This window comes from Neomonachus schauinslandi, chromosome 5 (assembly GCF_002201575.2).
Source record: "Neomonachus schauinslandi chromosome 5, ASM220157v2, whole genome shotgun sequence".
Classification (NCBI taxonomy): domain Eukaryota; kingdom Metazoa; phylum Chordata; class Mammalia; order Carnivora; family Phocidae; genus Neomonachus; species Neomonachus schauinslandi.
This window is the reverse complement of record NC_058407.1, coordinates 384,759-404,464: the sequence shown is the minus strand read 5'-3', so window position 1 is coordinate 404,464 and position 19,706 is coordinate 384,759. Positions and strand designations below refer to the sequence as shown.

The 19,706-nt window shown below is 48.2% G+C and overlaps 1 protein-coding gene across 2 annotated transcripts; it reads right to left on the bottom strand.

The window, feature by feature from the left end:
• Positions 1-1,676: 1,676 nt before the first annotated feature.
• Positions 1,677-3,342, bottom strand: ODF3B (outer dense fiber of sperm tails 3B). 2 transcript variants are annotated; one of them, XM_044915758.1, is made up of 6 exons: positions 3,151-3,342; positions 2,831-3,034; positions 2,459-2,563; positions 2,197-2,318; positions 1,895-2,059; positions 1,677-1,796 (listed from the first exon to the last, which is right to left on the bottom strand). In XM_044915758.1, the coding sequence occupies exons 1-6, from the start codon at positions 3,257-3,259 to the stop codon at positions 1,716-1,718; spliced, it is 786 nt and encodes a 261-aa protein (XP_044771693.1). In that variant the 5' UTR covers positions 3,260-3,342; the 3' UTR covers positions 1,677-1,715. The 2 variants fall into 2 exon arrangements, with proteins under 2 accessions (XP_044771693.1, XP_021543516.1); XM_021687841.2 differs by having other exon boundaries at positions 1,919-2,059.
• Positions 3,343-19,706: the final 16,364 nt, after the last annotated feature.

Here is a 19,706-nt window from a genome sequence, read left to right as displayed (position 1 = left end):
TCCCTATTAATGACTCCAATTGAAGTTTCTCTGATGAGGGAAGTTCAGTGACCATCCATGACCCATAAATAACTTTGATCAATATCCAACCCTGATGAATGGCCTATCAGTGATCCTTCAGAGATTCTGGCTAATATTACTATCCATAACCTAGATCAGTGAGCAGTCAGCCCACCTGAGCTCTGGATGACAGTGAATAGAGAAACAGACTCCAGTTTATCCAAGTTGTGCTCTGCCCTCCTTACTCCAGACCACATCTCTTGATCACTGGTACCTGCTGGGCAGGGGTGCTGAGTGCACTGCACAGCTACTCCCCTTACTTTCCCTGGTTAGGACTTCAGCTGGAGTTCTAAGCAGTTGTGGTGGATGTGCCGCTGGTGGAGAGGGAATGGAAAAGAAATTGTCCTGATTTGGTATGGGGAGTGATGAGGAGGACTATCCTGAGGGCTCAAGTCTGGGGAACCAAGGGAGAGGAATAGCCAGTTCTTCTCTTGGGAGTCCTGACTGGGGTACCCAAGGGGCTGGATAACTTGGTCCTGTTATGGGGGCTGATGGGGGGAGGGAACCTAAGTTCTGTCCTGGGGGTGAGAAGCCTGGGTCTGCCTTTGGGGACTCCGTCTAGGCCAGGCTTGAAATTAGAAACTGCCTGTGGGTTGCTAACCTTTTTAAGGTCTGGAAAGGAGGCATCTTCTAACCTTGCGGTCCACAGGCAGCCAGGGCAGGTAAGAGGACTGGGCTGACCTTGCCACCCACTCCTCCTGTGCAGTAGTTGTCTGTGAGCTGCTGCCTAGACTTAGCCAGGGCCTGGGTCAGCGCCACTGTCTTCTCCAGGCCCATGCCTTGCAGTGGCATGGCCGCTAGCATGGCCCCGAGGCACGGGATACGGTGGAGTATGATGGGGGTGCTCCCACAGCGGTGGGTTATCCTGGAGTCACTGACGGGGGTGGGGCTCTGTGGGGCCCCCGGGGGCAGGCGGTCTCTAGGGCTGATCTTGGGGTCAGAGGCGCCCAGAAGTTCCTGCGCACCAATTTGCACGCCCTGCGCGCTCCCGTCCACAGCGCGCACGAAGCCCCTGAGGTCTCCCTAGCTCGGGCGGCCTGTCTCGTTCAGGCAGATCAGCTCCCGGAGTCGCTTGGGCTCTGGAGGGCCCTGGCTCCCTGTGGCCCCATCGCTCCGGGCCTGCGGGGTGCGAGACAGCTGGAACCTGCCGCCGCCCTGTGTCCGTGTCTCTGCGGCAGGTGCACTTGTCCCGACCGGATCCGGTTTCTCCCTTTCGTATCCGCACCTCTGTCCTGTGTCTGTGTTGTCCGTGTGCGTGTCTCCGTGTCTGGCTCCCACTTCTCGGCCTCACAACTTGACCCCGGCCTGAACCTGTCCCGGACAGTGGCCCTCACCGGTCCTGCTTTAGATTCCAGGCGGGTTCAGCCCGGCCTGGCCCGCGGCCGCAGGGGGACGGCGGGTGGGCCGGGCCGCCCAGACAGGCGGGATTCTGGGCCAATGGCCGCCTCAGGGGGGCGGGACGACCCCCCGCTCACTTCTGCCCCGACCAATCACGAAGGCCCCCGGGCGCGCGACTTCTGTGACTTCCCGGGCCCGAGTGTCCCGACGCGCTCGCTCCCCGCCGCGCGCGCCCGCCGCGAACACAGAGGGGTGGACACGCTGCTGGCTCGGGAAGCTTTAAGCAAACGTCTGTGGGGCCGCGCCCTCCCGGCCGGTCAATCATCTGCATTGGTCAGGACCCGGGCAAGGTAGTCCGAGTGCCGGATCCCGAAGCTGCAGCCGCGAGGCTTCCGGTGCTGCGGGACCAGGAGACGTCGCTGACCTCGCGGGGCCAGCCGTGCAGCCCCGCGCCGGGACCCTCCCAGGACCCTGACCCTCATCCCCCGCCTCTGACCCTTGGCCCGGGACTCCAGACCACCTGGTCCACATTGTAGGCTGCGGGTCCCGGATTCAGGGTGTTGTCTTGGGGGAGCGAAGTCCGCGCCAGCATCGAGAACTGGGGGGCCCGAGACTTGTAGATCCCAGTGTTCACCACGTGGTAGGCGCAGGGGCCCGGGGTCTGTGGGAGGGCGGCAGGGGCGCTGGGTCCGGCCTTCATTCCCCGCTGACCACTGGCCCTCATCTCTTACTTCGTGACCCCCTGTGGCCCGCCCCTCCGACCCCTAGCTACACCCCGCCCGGCAGCCCCTACCCCACCTTGCTGAGGTCCTCGAAGAAGCTGCCCACTGCGCTGCGGCCATAGATGGAGTAAGTTGGGGCCGAGACTTTACCAATGACGCGCGGACCCAAGAGCGAGGGCACATTGTAGGTCCCAGGGCCTGGGGAGGAGCCAGAGAAGGGTGGGTCTAGGGGTTAGTCTTCGCGGACAGGCCAGGGTCTCCCTGCCGCAGCCTGCAGAGTGGTTCTCCGTCGGGGATGGGAAGGTCCACGGTGCTGGAATGGGCCTTTCTGGTCTCACCTGGGGTCTGCTGCTCCTCAGGGATGCCCCAGTTTCGGGGAGCGATGGTATGCCGAGGCGCAGAAGGGTACGTCGCGTTCCCAGCTCGCTCAGGGAAGTACGTGCCTGCGGGGCGGACCGGGTGTGTGGGCCGGAACCGGTTTGGGGGCGTAGTGGGGACCCGGGTTGGGGGTCTGGGGTTAGGGTGAATCCGAGCCACGATTTGTCAAAGCCCGGTGGGGCTTGGAGTTCTTTTGAGATCCAGATATGGGGGTACCGAATTTGGAGTGGTAGGGTACACGAGGGCGGCTCGGGGCTTAGGTGGGGGGTTCCCGGTGGGCCTTCTTGGAGGAGGCTCGGTGTTGGGGAGACCGGGGTCCCAGGGGTCCTGACCGGGTCCGGGAGTGAGGAGGGGCGCTGCGTGGCGGGGGCGGCCGTAGATGGAGTAGGCGGGGGTGCCGTCGGGGCCGCGCACGGTCATGCGAGCAGGAACCAGGTGGCCGGGCCCCGGGCCGCAAGAAGTCTGCTGCGTGGGGAGGCGCGCGCCGAAGGAGAAGGCCGGAGCGCGGGGCCGCGACGGGTCGTGCAGGATGTAGCCTGCGGGAGCGTCCCAGCACCACTATGGGTCCCCGCCGCTCCCTGTCCCGGACACAGCCCGCCGTCCCCCCAGACGCCGCTAGCCCCCTCCTTGTACACCCGCCCGACGCTGGTACCGGTGTTCGGTGGCAGCTTGTATTTGGGCCCTGGGCCTCTGTAGAGCGCTGCGATGGGGCCGCGGGGCCGGTGGGGCCGCCAAGGGCCGACCCAGATGTCCGAGCCCATAGCGCGCAAGGGTGGGGTGCGCTTACGGCCTGCGGTACCTGTGGACAGAAGGTGGCGGCCCCGGCCCCTCCACCCACAGCTTCCGCAGGACGCACTTCTCGGCTCCAGCTCCTCGCGACTCCGGGGGCGGGGCCCATCGTGTATCCCAGGAGCCGGGAAAACAAACCCGAGCTTTCCCGGCCCTGCGCGGGGGCGGGGGCCCTATCTCCCATCCCCTGCCCCCAAAACGAGTCCAGTAGGGATGTGTGAGCGCGCAAAGTTTGGTCTCGATCCTGCGGGAAAGGAATTCCCTGGGGTTCTGGGGGTCGGGATATTTTAGGGGCATGGGGCAAGGACACCGGGGTGAGGGGGCGGCGTGGGGAACCCGGTACCCAGAGGGGGCCCCAAAGTTGATGCACTAACCTTTTTTTGTGGCTGCCGGCCGGGAAGGCAAGGTGGGGGTGCCTGGGTTCCCGCCCCCGCCCAGCCCAACTCCCAGACCCCATTGTGTCCAGACCCCGCCTCCTGGCAACGGGGACTGACCTCCCCGTACCCCAACCTGGCTCCGCCCCCCCCCCCCCCCCCCCCGCACCCTCTGCCGACCGGGCTTTTCCTCCTCGGAGTCCACAGCACTTGCTGGAGCCCTGCAGGCTGGGCCTTGGACCAGAACGTTGGTGCCACCTTTCTCCAGGCTTCAATACACCCATTCCAAAAATGGACGGATCTGCAGAAAAACAAACAAATAAAAAATATGAGAATACAGAAAATAAATAGTACAAACAGAAGGTTCAATTTAATTGTTACGTGTAGGGAGAACTTTGCATCTATTTAAGTCCACGGAATATTTGCAAAAATAATCTGGGCCACAAAACTAAAAACAAACATACAAACTGAATAAAGAGACATAGGACACATATTTGCACAAAGTCCAAAATAATTTTTTAAAAAGATTTTAATTAATTTAAGAGAGAGCGCATGCATGCGTGCATGCATGTGCACGCAGGCCTGTGAGCTGGGGGAGGGGCGGGGGTGGGCAGAGAATCTCAAGCGTCTCTGCCCTGAGCCTGGAGTCGGAGGTGCGGCTCCATCCCTCCACCCCGGGATCATGACCTGAGCCAAACCAAGAGTCCCATGCTGAACCGACTGAGCCTCCCAGGTGCCCGCAAAGTCCAAAATAAATCTAAGCAAACAATAAAATATTTTTTAAAAGAAACTTAAATACTTAGATATTAACAAATTCTCTTAAAAACCACTGGATCAAAGGGAAACTCAAATGTGAAGTTACACATTATATATAAAACCTTGCAAAGGTAGATCAGATCCCTCGTATCCAACTCTATAGGACATAGCTAAAGCTGTATAACTTCGTTATTAATGAAGAAAAAATTTAGGTGTAAAGAAACTTATTATTTATCTTAGAAACAGGAAAAAGAACAATCAAGTAAACTAAAAGAATGTGTCCATTCTCTTGAGCTCTGTAGCACGCCTGCCTGGCTCCTGGAAGAGGAAGGGGATGAGGAGTGCCTAGTGGTTTGTGGGAATTCTGTTCTTTGCTAAGGGAGCTCTGAGCCCAGTGTGGCATGGAATGAGAACCAGCATGGGGATTGCTGGGAGCCACACGTCTGGTTCCTCCAAGGGGACCTGAGGGCTGAAAGGGAGAGGCAGGTAGAGGGTGCCTTGTCTGTAGAGAATTTAAAAATAATACAGCCAAAGTTGATCAGCTTTTTATTATTCCCATGAGACCAGCAAATCTAAAGATCAGAGATCAAATACTCCTACTCCACAAATCTTTTGTTGGTCAAGTTTTAAACAATACTGTGGTTACTGTTGAATTTTAGTAGGGTATATGTAAATTTCAAATTAGCAATTTTTATCACCCATCCTTTAGGAAACATTGTATTGTGTATGGACATTAATTCAGACCCACTACAAGGTTTTCTTAGGAGGCTTAGTGCTTCATGGTTGGGCACTGTGAATGGTTTTTAGAGCTCAAGGGGCAGTTAGTGTCTCCTCACCCTGAGATAACACGTATTTCTCTCGTTAAGCCTTAGATTTGAGGTGAACAATGACACCAGAGTGATTGTAACAAGGAAGAAACCACTTCAGTTTTCTCACTTCTGAAATTCTGTGACCGTTTGGAGTTTTTATTTGTGTTTAAAATTTAAAAGCTGTGATAATTTTGTTTGGTTGGTGCAAACTTTATTTCATATATGAAATATCTTAATGAATTTGAATATTTTAAAAACAAAAGTATTTAAAATTGCTAATTTTAATTGCTTATTAAAAGTAAAGAATGAGGGCGCCTGGGTGGCTCAGTTGGTTAAGCGACTGCCTTCGGCTCAGGTCATGATCCTGGAGTCCCTGGATCGAGTCCCACATCGGGCTCCCTGCTCGGCAGGGAGTCTGCTTCTCCCTCTGACCCTCCCCCCTCTTATGTGCTCTCTCTCATTCTCTCTCTCTCAAATAAATAAATAAAATCTTAAAAAAAAAGTAAAGAATGAGTCAATAATTATTGCTGATTATTAGATGATTATTACTGAAAATCATATTGCAGTATAGCAGAGGAGGTGTTGACAAAAGATCCACTCTGGGATCAGATACACCAGGTTTGTCCACCTAGATGTGGGATCTGTGGGGTGCGATGAGCTGTGGGCTCCTCGGGGCTCCTAGCAGCTTGGCCATCCAGGGCTAGCATTTTAGTGGGAATTGGGACCTGAGCGGGCAGTCCCAGGGCCAGTGCCCACCCCTGTGCCCCAGGACTCTCTCCACCAGGTGGAGCCGCACTGTGAAAAGACAGAGTCAGAGAGGGACGAGCTCCCAGAACGTGGGCGGAAAGTGAGGACTGGGGGCAGGACTGCATGCCTGGGGTAGTGGACAGTGATAGGACACGGTTTTTCAGCCAATGAATGCTTTGTTTCACTCTCCCATGGAAATAGCTTGATTTCTACCCAGGATATAAGCAGGGTGCATCCTGTCAAAAGGAAAAAGCTAGCCTATGCAGAAAGACACACAGCCAGGAGCAGAACGCCCCTTGATGCTTGTCCTATCCCAGAATGGGCTCGTCTTTCGGACATGGTTCTGTGCCTGCCCCAGGTCAGCAGGGACAGTGCTTCCTGTATGAGGGCTGCATGATGTCATGTGATTTATTTAACCAGTGCTCATACTTAGGTTGGTCCTGCAGCTTTAAGACTGTGATCCCAGGTACTATGAATGCCACTAAATAAATCTTCATAAGTTTCCCCAAATACTTCTTTTTTTTTTTTTTTAAGATTTTATTTATTTGACAGAGAGAGACACAGTGAGAGAGGGAACACAAGCAGGGGGAGTGGGAGAGGGAGAAGCAGACTTCCCGCTGAGCAGAGAGCCTGATGCAGGGCTCGATCCCAGGCCCCCGGGATCATGACCTGAGCGGAAGGCAGACGCTTAACGACTGAGCCACCCAGGCGCCCTCCCCAAATACTTCTTTATGATAAACTTCCTAATGTGGAATTGCAGGGTCAAGGGGGTAAACATTTTATGATGTGGCATATGTTGCCTAATTGCCCTCCTCAAAGGTTCAGACTTCTGAGAATGCTAGCAGTGAGGGTAGAGACTGAGGCTCTTTTGCTCACTATTGTGTCCCTAGTGGGTCATAAATATATGGTGAATAAATAAATGAATTTACACTGTCTTCAATGGATTATGAATGTTTCTATTTCTGTATGCCCTAACTACTGAAAGTTAAGATCAACCTTTTAAGTAACAATAGCCAAATATATTTATAGAGCATGTGTTATGTGTCAGGCACTAATCTGAGTACTAATTGACTGACATTATTTAACCCTCACAGTGAAGCTTGGAGTTAAGTGCTATTATTTATTACAGTTTTACAGATAAGGAAACTGAGACACGAAGGGCTACATGCTTAGAAAGTGAGATTCAAATCCAAACTATCTGGCTCTCACACTCTAGACCCTTAATGAATCATACTGCCCCTAAATCTTGGCCAATCGCACATGAAAAGAAAGTCTTATTTTGTTGAGATTTGCATTTCATTGGTTCTTAGGAAGAATGAACATAATTCATATATTTATTGGCCACCTTTATTTTGTCAAACTGCCTGTTAATGTGTTTTTCCCAATTTTTCTGTTGGTTTCTTCATATTTTTCTTATTGACTTGTAGGACATTAAAAAAAAAAAAGATTTTACGGGGCGCCTGGGTGGTTCAGATGGTTAAGTGTCTGCCTTCGGCTCAGGTCATGATCCCAGGGTCCTGGGATCGAGTCCCACATCGGGCTCCCTGCTCCTTGGGAGCCTGCTTCTCCCTCTGCCTCTCTCTCTCTCCCTCTGTCTCTCATGAATAAATAAATAAAATCTTTAAAAATAAGTAAATAAATAAAAGATTTTATTTATTTATTTGACAGAGAGAGACACAGTAAGAGAGGGAACACAAGCAGGGGGAGTGGGAGTGGCTAAAAAATAGCCACCTATTTTTTAAAAAAGGTTTTATTTTGGGGGTGCCTGGGGGGCTCAGTCAGTTACGCGTCCAACTTTTGATTTCGTCTGAGGTCATGATCTCAGGGTTGGGAGATCGAGCCCCGTGTTGGGCTCTGCGCTCAGAGGGGAGTCTGCCGGAGATTCTCTCTCCCTCTACCCTCCCCCCTCTAAAAGAAATAAATCTTTAAAAAAAAGATTTTATTTTTAAGTAATCTGTACACCCAACGTGGGGCTCGAACTCATGAGACTGAGATCAAGAGTCACACGCTCTACTGACTGAGCCAGCCAGGCGTCCAGGATGTCTTTGTTACATATCTTAACTTTTTGGGGGGTCATATGTTTTCCAGATTTGTTATTTTTCTTTCTATTTTGTTATTGGTAATTTTTGCTGTACAGAAGAACGACATTTTTATACAGTCCCATATGTCAAACGTTTCTGTCGAGCATGCACACTCACACACACACATATCTATGATTTCAGAGTTTTCATCATTTGGAATTTATTCTGTGTATAGCATGAAGGAAGAATATACTGTATTCTCCCCTCCTCCAATACCATTTATTAAAAAAAAATCATTTCCCCGATTATTTGAAATGCTAACTTGGTCATATTCTAAGCTCACATAGGTTCGTTTCTGGGCTCTACCTTCCTGTCTATTCCTGTACCAATGCTGTAATGTTTTATTACGGCTTTCTAGTGCCTTTTGACTTCTGATAGGGCAAGTCCCTTCTCTTTTGGCTTCCTTTCCAAAATTACTTGGATTAATTTTAGACATTTGCTTTCTAGGTGAATTTCTGGATGAGTTGCAATTGGCTGGAATTGCACTGACTGTGTAGATTACTTTGGGGAGGATGGGCTAGGTCATGGTTTTGAGTTTCCAGTTGAGGAACAGGTTATATTTCTGTAGGTCCAGGTTGGATCTGTTGTGATGGAGAGAGAGAGAGAGGGTGGTTGGAGGTAAAACTGACGTGCTTTGCTAATATATTGGCCACAGAGATGAAGGGAAAATGGGGATCGCACGTTGCTTTTTGGCTTGATGCGCCGAGCAGTGTGCAGCTGCGTCTACCTCCGCCCAGCCCCAAACCCGCCCTGTGCTCTGCCCTGACCCTGGAGGGGCCCCTCGCGTGGCCTCCCTTTTGCTAACTGCTGCGGTGTTAGGTTTCGTCCACAGAGGGTGCTGGAGGGACACGCCGGGCCTGGCCTGGAGAAGGGCCTTCATCCTCGGGCTGGGGGGCGGCGGTTTGGTGCAGGGGCCAGGGTCCGATGGCAGGAGGTAGGAGGCTGTCACCTGAGCAGCGCTCCCAGGCCGGGGCTTCCATCGCCGCCTCTCGGGTTTCCCCGCCCCGCGGCAGCTGCTCCCACACCCCCGCTCAGCCTCGCCCGCCCGGCCCGGCCACCTGTGCGGGCCCGCCCTTGGGGGCGGGGCTCTTCCGAGTCCGGGTTCTTCCCTCCTGCAGCCCCGCGGCTCGGGTGTGGCACAGGCCGACCTACTCGCCGATTTCTTTTTTGATAAATACAGTACAGTATTGTATTTTCTTTTTTAATTTGTTTATTCGTTTGAGAGAGAGAGAAAGTGGAGGGAGGGGCAGAGGGAGAAGCAGACTCCACGATGAGCAGGCGGCGCGACGCGGGGCTCGATCCCTGGACCCCGGGATCATGACCTGAGCCCAAGGCAGACGCTTCACCCACCGAGGCACCCAGGCGCCCCAACAATTTTTTTTTAAGATTTTATTTATTTATTTATTTGAGAGAGCGAGAAAGAGAGAGAGAGGTCAGAGGGAGAAGCAGACTCCCTGCTGAGCAGGAAGCCTGACGTGGGACTCGATCCCGGGACTCCAGGATCATGACCTGAGCCGAAGGCAGTCGCTTAACCGACTGAGCCACCCAGGCACCCACCCCAGCAATTTTTTATATTATTTTTTTCGCCGGTTCGCATTACTGGTGTGGTTTTTACTCTCCTGACCGGAACGGAATTCGTAGGTGTGGATGGAGATGTCATTGAGCTGAAGATGATGGAGAGCAGGGCAGTTTGGGTGGGTGTATCAATCAGGGTTCAGTGCAGAAAACAGAAGCCATTGTGAAGTATTCAAGGCAGACGGTGATTTATTACAGGGAATACTGCAATGTCATCAGATGGGCTGGTGGTGTAGGAACTGCGAGGTGGCCCCTTGAGTTTGAGAGACTAGGGTAGCTGGGATTGGGAGACCAGGAACCTGGGATCTTGATATTTGTCCCCTGCCAGCTCTGTGATGCCCCCTACTGGCAGCCCTGTCTGTGGCTGTCTCACGTGGGGAAGTTCAAGGATTCCACTTGATGTAGGAAAGACGTTAGGGTTCAAAGCCCACGGCCAAGAAAGAATTCTTGAGACGTCTTTGGTGCAAAAAGTGGTTTTATTAAAGCACAAGGACAGGACCTGTGGGCAGAAAGAGCCACACTGGGGTCATGAGGAGTGGCCCATTAAATACTTTAAAGTTGGGAGGGGGTTAGGAAGAGCATAAGTCGCTAAGGAATTTTGGAAGCAAGGTTTCCAGGACCTTGAGGGGGCTAGCTATTGTTGGGAAATGTCATTTATTACTGTCTAATAAACCTGAGTCATGAGACCCTTTGGATGTTTATCGGTGGGTCATGTGCTTGGGGGATGATTGCCAACACCTATCTTGGGGGGTTTAGAGATAAAGGAGGTTTCCAAAGGAATTTTTATATGTTCAAGTAGACTTACAGGATCCTGGTGGGGGGGTGGTGGTGGCTAGGATTGCCTTTTGCCCTTAGCAAAATGTCAACATCGAGGCAGTTGAGTCCCTAGAGGAATGTCACTCTGCCTGTTTCAAGGACTTGTCAATGGGCTGTAAGTAGTAAGGAAATTTAATAATTTCTCTTCTGCCTTTTTTCCCATGTCACACTCAGAAGTCCCACTGTAAGGGAGTCTGAAAAATGTAGTGTTTAGCTTTGTGGTTCTAAAATACAGGAAAATAAATAGAAGCAGCTGATGAGAATGGAGGTTGAATGCAGTTGGCCATATCCAGATTACGTGGAAAATCAAAAGTCTAGATTTGAGCATCTGAGGCTCCCATTAACATCCCAAGTGAATGTGTTAAATGGGTAGACACACGCACCTGGGGCTCCATGGGGAAGTCGAGGTTGGAAACGGGCCTGGGAAATGTCAGCAAGCCATGGGAATGGATCCCTTCGAGTAGGGCCACTAAGTCCAGCCTACCCTCACTTACTATATCCTACAGCTGCTTTCATGCTATGATAACAGAGCAGAGACCATATGACCTGCAAAGGCAAAAATAGTTCTTGTCTGGCTCTTTATAAAAATAGTAATTGCAGACCCCTGACTTGGAGTGGACGTGGGTGAGGAAGAGCAGAAGGAGCACTGAGTTCTTGGGTACTGCAGTCGTCCCGGGCTAGAGATTTGGCAGAAGTGCGTCCTGGATACATAATTCATAAGGAAGTGACAGTCTCCTGGGCTCAGCTCTAAGGCCACTTCTTGGCTAACAATTTCAAGAGCCATCAGGTGGTGGGACATTTGGTGAGCACACTTCTCAAGGTTCTAGAGTCCTCATGGGTGATGGTCATGTGAGCAGAACGATGTTTTGCCCTCCAGAGTGAGAGCCTGTCAGATTGTGGGAAGACAGCCCCAACCACATTACCTTTACATCAACTCCCACATAAGTACCTTTCGTGGTTGTAAAAAAGGCCATTCACGATGAACATCACTTAGATCTATACCTCGGCTCCTGGTGTAATCTCTTTTAATGTCCCCGGGGCCATCGAGCTGTCCTGTCCACATGAGGCCTCATTCACGTGGAGCAGGGACCACACAAGGGTCATTGTCATCTGCAAGGCTTGAGAGGGACCTAGGTCAAGGCCTGGCCAGGCCCACAACAGACCTGCACCCATGTTTGGCTGTGAGGAAGAGGAGGGACCAGCCACCAGTGAGGGGGTCACACTGGCCAGGTGTTTAATATTGGGGAGAAATTGAGGAAGGCCATGTCTTGAAGTGAATGAAATGGAACCGTTGATGAGGAAAACAGCTAAACTCTTGCGTGAAAAAACAGTAAGAGTGTGGAGAAAGGCACAAGTGCAGTGTGCAAACCATGCGAACTTGGGAACAGTGCCCCGATGACTCAAAACTATCTCATGTGCTACGCGCACTTTAGAATCATGTTGTGCAGGTTCAAACTTTCAGCATCTGAACCTCAGTAGAGAGTGGTCAAGGCCGGAATGTGAGTGGGAGGCCCCGGACACCATCTAGAAGAAGCCTCTTGAAGCACAGGGAAAAACCAAGAGATGGGAATCGTGAGGAAAAAAGATGAGCAACTTGGAGGAGAAAAAGGGAAGGTTGGTATAGCGGCCACTCCTGAATCAAAACTAGAATCGCTGGAGAAGGCTGAGTCTGGTCAGCAAGGAGCTCCCTGAATCCCAGGCCAGCCTGACAGCAAAAGACAAGGATCCCATTCTCCTCCTTCTCCTCCTCCTCCTCCTCCTCCTTCTTTCTCCTCTTCCTCCTCCTCCTTCTCCTCCTCCTTCTTTCTCCTCCTTCTCCTCCTCCTCCTCCTCCTTCTTCTTCATCTTCTTCTTCTTCTTTCTTCTATGTCTATTCAGGTCCCTTGCCCATTTTGATTCTAAGATAAAGATGACCTAGGGGCGCCTGGCTGGCTGGGTGGGTAGAGCGAGCAACTCTTGATCTCAGGGTTCCAAGTTCGAGTCCCACATTGGGTGTAGAGATCACTTAAAAAGAGATCCTACAAGCTTCTAGGAAGAAAACCCAACTTAACCTACAAAAGGCAAAACCACACTGGCATCAGGTGTGTAGTCTTCAACACTGGGAGAAGATCACTGTATTAAGAAGTGCAGCCAGGAACCCATGGCTTGGTGAGAACAGCCCCCACCTGTCCGAGCATGGCACGGCGCTGGGATGTGCCAGGAGTCAGTAACAGAGCCTCCAGGTGAGGGAAATAGTAGGGAAAGATTGCAAACCAACAGCAAACACACCAGAACCTAACCCCAACATGGGAGCAAAAAGAAATATCATTGAGCAAGGAATCTCTCCATCCCTACACACATAATGGAAATGAGACACAGAGACAGAGAGACAGAGACGGAGAGAGAAAGAGAGAGACACACACACAGAGACAGAGAAACACAGAGAGACAGAGAGAGACACACACAGTGAGAGAGAGAGAGACAGGGAGAGAGACAGAGAGATAGAGAGGGAGGGAGTGGGAGGGAGAGAGAGAGGTTCTAATAAAGTTTAAACTGTTTTAGCAGAACAGATGCTTGGGAGAAGTAAAATCCTTCCAAACTTCTCATGGGGATCGGGGGACAGGGAGAGGAAAGGGACAGAGAAATTATTCTAGAGGTTTTGTCTTGTGGAGGGATCTTGTTGGGAGAACATACTAGACATTTTGTCTGTAAGCAGTGGTGGAATAGTGAGTGTCTGAATTAAGAGGGCAGGGAAGGAAAATGTGCAGCAGTGGAATAGAAAAGTATTAGAGAGTTTCCAAATGAAAAAGCCAGAAAATGGACAGAATAGCAAAAACAAACTAAAAACCCCATCCCCCACCCCCCATGGAGGAGATGAGGAGAGGAAAAACTGTAAAAATTAGAAACAAAGTAAAATTTAAGGAATAAAATAAATGCATTCTTACAATAATGTGAGTGGGCTGCGGGTGCTGATGTGGTCCTGGGAGTGGAGCAAGAAAAGGGAAAAGAGGAAAAGTCTACTGACGACCACATTTGCATTCGTGCACCCGTGGAGCGATGCATATCTGTGGGAATGTGTATACTTCAAGTTGTTTGAAGTATATGTAAAGAAAACACATTTCGGGGTGTCTGGGTGGCTCAGTCGTTAAGCGTCTGCCTTCGGCTCAGGTCATGATCCCAGGGCTTTGAGACTGTGACCTGAACCAAAGGCAGACACTTAACCTACTGAGCCACCCAGGTGCCCCAGCCCAGTGACTCTTAATGGAATTTCTACATTGTTGAGACACGGGTCTAGACATTCCTTCCCTCTTCAGGGGCTGTGTTAAGAAGAGACCCACCTGGATTGAGTCAGTCTGGCAAGAGATAGCATCCACATTCTGTCACCAGGCTCCTCATATGTGCACCATCATTCTCTGTGTGTGCACTCCTGAGGGCTGTTCCTGGGCTCGGAAATTCTTTGATTCATTTCTTGTCACTTGGAGAAACTAAATATGACTAGTCCCTCTCTGGAGAACCCAGAAATATATAATGTGATGAGTGCTCCTTGTCACCCTTACTTTTGGGATCTGATATGATGCCTTCAGAACATCTACAACTGGTCTGTGCTGCAGAATAATGACAGTTTGGGAACTGTTTATAATATTTACCATGTTAACCATTTGTAAGGGCACAATTCAATGGCATTAAATACATTCACAATGCTGTGTACCCATCACCACTATCTATACCCAAGACTTTCTCATCATTGCCAACATAAACTCTGTACTCATTAAACAAAAACTCCTTCTCCTCATCTCCCAGGCCCTGGTAACCTCTAATCTACTGTCTGTCTCTATGAATCTGACCACTCCAGGTGCCTCATATAAGTGAAACATACAATATCTGTCCTTTTGTGTCTGGCTTATTGCACTCAGTATAATGTTAACTATATTAGTGGATATTTGGGCTGTTTCTTCCTTTTGGCTATCATGAATAGTGCTGCTATGAACATGTGTGTGCACATGCTTATTTGAGTATCTGTTTTTGATTTTTAGGTATATACCAAATTGGTAGGTCATATGGTAATTCTGTGTTTAGCTTTTTGAAAACCTAACAAATTGTTTTCCACAGTGGCTGAACCATTTACATTCTCACCAGCAATATATGAGAGTCCTAGTTTCTCCATATCTGTGCCAACACTTTTATTTTCTCTCTTTCATTTATAGCCATCCTAGTGGATGTGAAGTGGTACCTCATTGTGGTTTTGATTTGCATTTCCCTAATGATATTGAGCATCTTTTTATGTGCTTGCTGGTCATTTACATATCTTTGGAGAAATGCCTATTCAGTATCTTTGCCTATTTAAAAAAATGGGTTGTTGTCTTTTTGTTGTTGGGTTGTAAGTGTTCTTTATGTATTCTGGATACTAGACCCTGATCAGAAATATTATTTGGAAATATTTTCACCTATTCTGCAAGTTGTCATTTTCTTGATAATGTCTTTTGATGCACAAAAGTTTTACATTTCATTGCAGTCTAGTCTGTCTATGTTTTCTTTTGTTGCTCATTTTTTCAAAAGACTGACTTATTTATTTGAGAGAGAGAGTGAGCGAGCATGAGCAGGAGGGGCAGAGGGAGAGGGAGAGAATCCTCAGGCAGACTCCCCACTGAGTGCGGACCCCTGATGCGGGGCCTGATCCCAGGACCCTGAGATCACGATTTGAGCCAAAATCAAGAGTTGGATGCTCAACCAACTGAGCCACCCAGGCGCCCCCCTTTTTGCTCATTTTTATTGATGTCGTATCTAAGAATCCATTGTCAAAACCAAGGTCATGAATATTTATTCCTATGTTTTCTTCTAAGAGTTCTATGGTTATAGCTCTTATACTTAGATTGCTGATCCATTTGAAGTCAATTTTTGTATACAGTGTGAGGTAGGGGTCCAACTTCATTCTTCTGCATGTGGATATCCAGCTATCCTAGCACTATTTATCAGTGAGACTATTCTCTCTCCGTTGAACGGCCTTTGCACCCTTACCAAAAAATCAACTGACCATAGATGCATGGATTTATTTCTGGACTTTCATTTCTATTCCATTGGTCTGTATGTCCATCTTTGTGCGAGTACCACACTGTTCTGAATGCTGTAGATGTGTACTAAGTTTTGAAGTTGGAAACCGTGAGTTCTCTAATTTTGTTCTCTTTCAAGTTTTTTTTTTTTTTTTTGGCTATTTGAGGCCTCTTGCAATTCCAAATGAATTTGAGGGTTAGTTTTGCCATTTCTACAAAAGGGGGCATTTGAATTTTGATAGAGGTTGCATTGAATCTGTAGATCACTGTAGATAGTATTGACATCTTAGCAATAGCAAGTCTTCCAATCCATGAACATATTTAGGTCTTTAATTTCTTTCAGCAATGTTTGTAGTTTTCAGCATACAAGCCTGTCACCTCCTTGGTTAGATTTATTCCCAACTATTTAATTCTTTTAAATAATACTGTAAATGGAAATGCTTTCTTAATTTCCTTTTCAGATTGTTTGTTGCTGGTGTGTAGAAACACAACTGATTTTTGTGTGTTGTTCTTGTATATTGCAATTTTGCTGAAAAAAATTTTTTTTTATTTGCGAGAGAGAGAATGAGAGAGAGCATGAGAGGGAGGAGGGTCAGAGGGAGAAGCAGACTCCCTGCCGAGCAGGGAGCCCGATGTGGGACTCGATCCCGGGACTCCAGGATCATGACCTGAGCCGAAGGCAGTCGCCTAACCAACTGAGCCACCCAGGCGCCCTGCTGAAAAAATTTTTACTACCTTTAGTTGCTTTCTTTTGATTCTTTGGGATTATCTATGTATATATAAGATCATATCATCTGTGAATAGAGAGTTTTGCCTCTTCCTTTTGAATCTGGGTGCCTTTTTATTCGTTTTTATTCACTAATAGCTCTGGCTAGTACTTCTGGTACTGTATTGAATAGCAGCAGTGAAAGCAGGCATTCTTTCCTTGTTTCTTTTTTTTTTTAATTTTATTTATTTATTTGACAGAGAGAGACACAGTGAGAGAGGGAACACAAGCAGGGGAAGTGAGAGAGGGAGAAGCAGGCTTCCCGCGGAGCAGAGAGCCCGATGCGGGGCTCGATCTCAGGACCCCGGGATCATGACCTGAGCCGAAGGCAGATGCTTAATGACTGAGCCACCCAGGCGCCCCTCTTTCCTTGTTTCTGATCGTAGGTGGAGGGAACATTTTCAGTCTTTCACCATTGAGTATGATGTTAGCTGTGGGTTTTTCTTCAATTTCCTTTATCATGTTGAGGTATTTTCTTTTGATTCCTAGTTTTCTGAGTGTTTTTGTCATGAAAGGTTATTGGATTTTGTCAAGTGCTTTTTCTGTGTCAGTTGAGATGATCATGTATTTTTTCCCTTTAATTTCCCTTAATTAATGTAGTCTAATAATTAATGTATTCTAATCAATGTATTACACTGATTGATTTTCTTTTGTTGAACCACCCTTGCATTCCTGGTCTTTAATATGGATTATTATTTTTTAAAAAGGTTTTATTTATTTATTTGACAGAGAGAGACACAGTGAGAGAGGGAACACAAGCAGGGGGAGTGGGAGAGGGAGAAGCAGGCTTCCCACTGAGCAGGGAGCCCGATGCGGGGCTCGATCCCAGGACCCTGGGATCATGACCTGAGCCAAAGGCAGATGCTTAATGACTGAGCCACCCAGTGCCCCTCTTTAATATGGATTCTTGGATCAGTTTGCTAGTATTTTGTTGAGGATTTTTGCATCTATATTACTAAGGGATATTGGTCTGTAATTTTCTTTTCTTATGATGTATTTATCTGGCTTTGGTATCAAGGTAATGCTGTCCTTATAGAATAAGGAAGTATTCCTACCTCTTCAATTTTTTTTTAAAAGATTTTATTTATTTATTTGACAGAGAGATAGCGAGAGAGGGAACACAAGCAGGGGGAGTGGGAGAGGGAGACGCAGGTTTCCTGTGGAGCAGGGAGTCCAATGCAGGGCTCAATCCCAGAACCCTGGGATCATGACCTGAGCCGAAGGCAGACGCTTAACGACTGAGCCACCCAGGCACCCCTCTTCAATTTTTTTGGAAGAGTTTGAGAGGATTGGTGTTAATTCATTAAATGTTTGGTAGAACTCACCAGTGAAGCCATCTAAATCCTGGAATTTTCTTTGTTGGGAGTTTTTTTTTTTTAAGATTTTATTTATTTATTTATTTATTTTTATTTTTTTTTTTAAAGATTTTATTTATTTGACAGAGAGAGACACAGCGAGAAAGGGAACACAAGCAGGGGGAGTGGGAGAGGGAGAAGCAGGCTTCCCACCGAGCAGGGAGCCCGATGCGGGGCTCGATCCCAGGACCCTAGGATCATGACCTGAGCCGAAGGCAGACGCTTAACGACTGAGCCACCCAGGTGCCCCAGATTTTATTTATTTACTTGAAAGAGAGAGAGCGCAAGTGCAGGGGGAGTGGCAGGCAGAGGGAGAGGGAGAAGCAGGCCGTCCGCCGAGCAGGGAGCCTGATGTGGGGCTCATTCCCAGGACCCTGGGATCATGACCTGAGCCGAAGGCAGACGCTTGACAACTCAGCCACCCAGGTGCCCCTGTTGAGAGGTTTTTGATTACAGATTCCATTTCTTGTTATAGGTCTGTTGAGATTTTCTATGTCTTCTGAGTCTGTTTTGGTAGTTTGTGTGTTTCTAGGAATTTGTCCATTTCATCTAGGTTATCTAATTTGTTGGTGTACAATTGTTCACAGTATTCTCTTATAACCCTTTTCTTTCCTGTAGGATTGGTAGTAACATTCCCACTTTCACTTCTGATTTTAGTTTTTTGTGTCTTCTCCCTTTTTTTCTTCATCAGTCTAGCTAAAGGCTTGTCGGTTTTGTTGATCTTTGCAAAGAACCAACTTTGGTTTCATTGATTCTATTGTTTTTCTTTTAATTCTAAATAATTAAGATACTCACAAGAACTTATTATTGTTTTATAAAGTCAATGCTCATTTAGATTTATTCACATCCTTGCCATTTTTGTTGTTTTTGCTCTTCTTTCCTTCTGGCATTCTTAGTTTAGCATTTCCTTCATTGAAGACTCTCAGTGTTTGTCTGGAAAGGCTTTTGTTTTGCCTTCATTCTTGAAAGATATGTCTTCTAGCTATAGAACTTTAGATTGTTTTGTTTCAGCACATTGAAAATTTCATTAAATTGTCTTTTGGCCTACAGTTTTTTTGTCATTGAGAAGTCAGCTGAAGACTGTCATTCCTCTGTAGGTGATCTGTCTTTTTTGGGGGGTTGCTCTTAAGATTTTCCATCTTTTGTCTTTGCTGCAGTTTTTTACTCTGGTGTATCTTGGTATGAATTTCCTTTTATTTCTCCTGCTTGACATTCATTGGGTCTTTTGAATCTCTGAATTGTCTTTCATCAATTGTCATCTTTATGACATTAAGTTTTCCAATCCCTGAATGTGGTAAATGTATACATCAATTTAGAATTTAAAAAAATTAAAACTTATGGGTGCCTGGGTGGCTCAGTTGGTTAAGCGACTGCCTTCAGCTCAGGTCATGATCCTGGAGTCCCGGGACCGAGTCCCACATCGGGCTCCCTGCTCGGCGGGGGGTCTGCTTCTCTCCCTCTGACCCTTCCCCTCTCATGCTCTCTGTCTCCCATTCTCTCTCTCAGATAAATAAATAAAATCTTAAAAAAAAAATTTAAACTTACATTTGAACTGAATTTAGCAACTGATTTCAAGATTTAGATATATATTCACCCCTTTGGAATAAGAGGTGACTTTCTTTCTTTTTTTTTTTTTAAAGATTTATTTATTTATTTGAGAGAGCGAGAATGAGAGAGGGGAGGGTCAGAGGGAGAAGTAGGCTCCTCGCTGAGCAGGGAGCCCGATGCGGGACTCGATCCTGGGACTCCAGGATCATGACCTGAGCCGAAGGCAGTTGCTTAACCAACTGAGCCACCCAGGCGCCCAAGAGGTGACTTTCATTATGCTTTATGTCTTTCTTCTCTCTCCCTTCTCATACTTTGAACTTGTTTTAAAATACTATGCCTCTTTGGGCGCCTGGGTGGCTCAGTCGTTAAGCGTCTGCCTTCGGCTCAGGTCATGATCCCAGGGTCTTGGGATCGAGTCCCACATTGGGCTCCCTGTTCAGCAGGAAGCCTGCTTCTCACTCTCCCACTCCCCCTGCTTGTGTTCCTGCTCTCGCTATCGCTCTCTCTGTCAAATAAATAAATAAAATCTTTAAAAAAAAATACTATGCCTCTTCTATTATGGGAT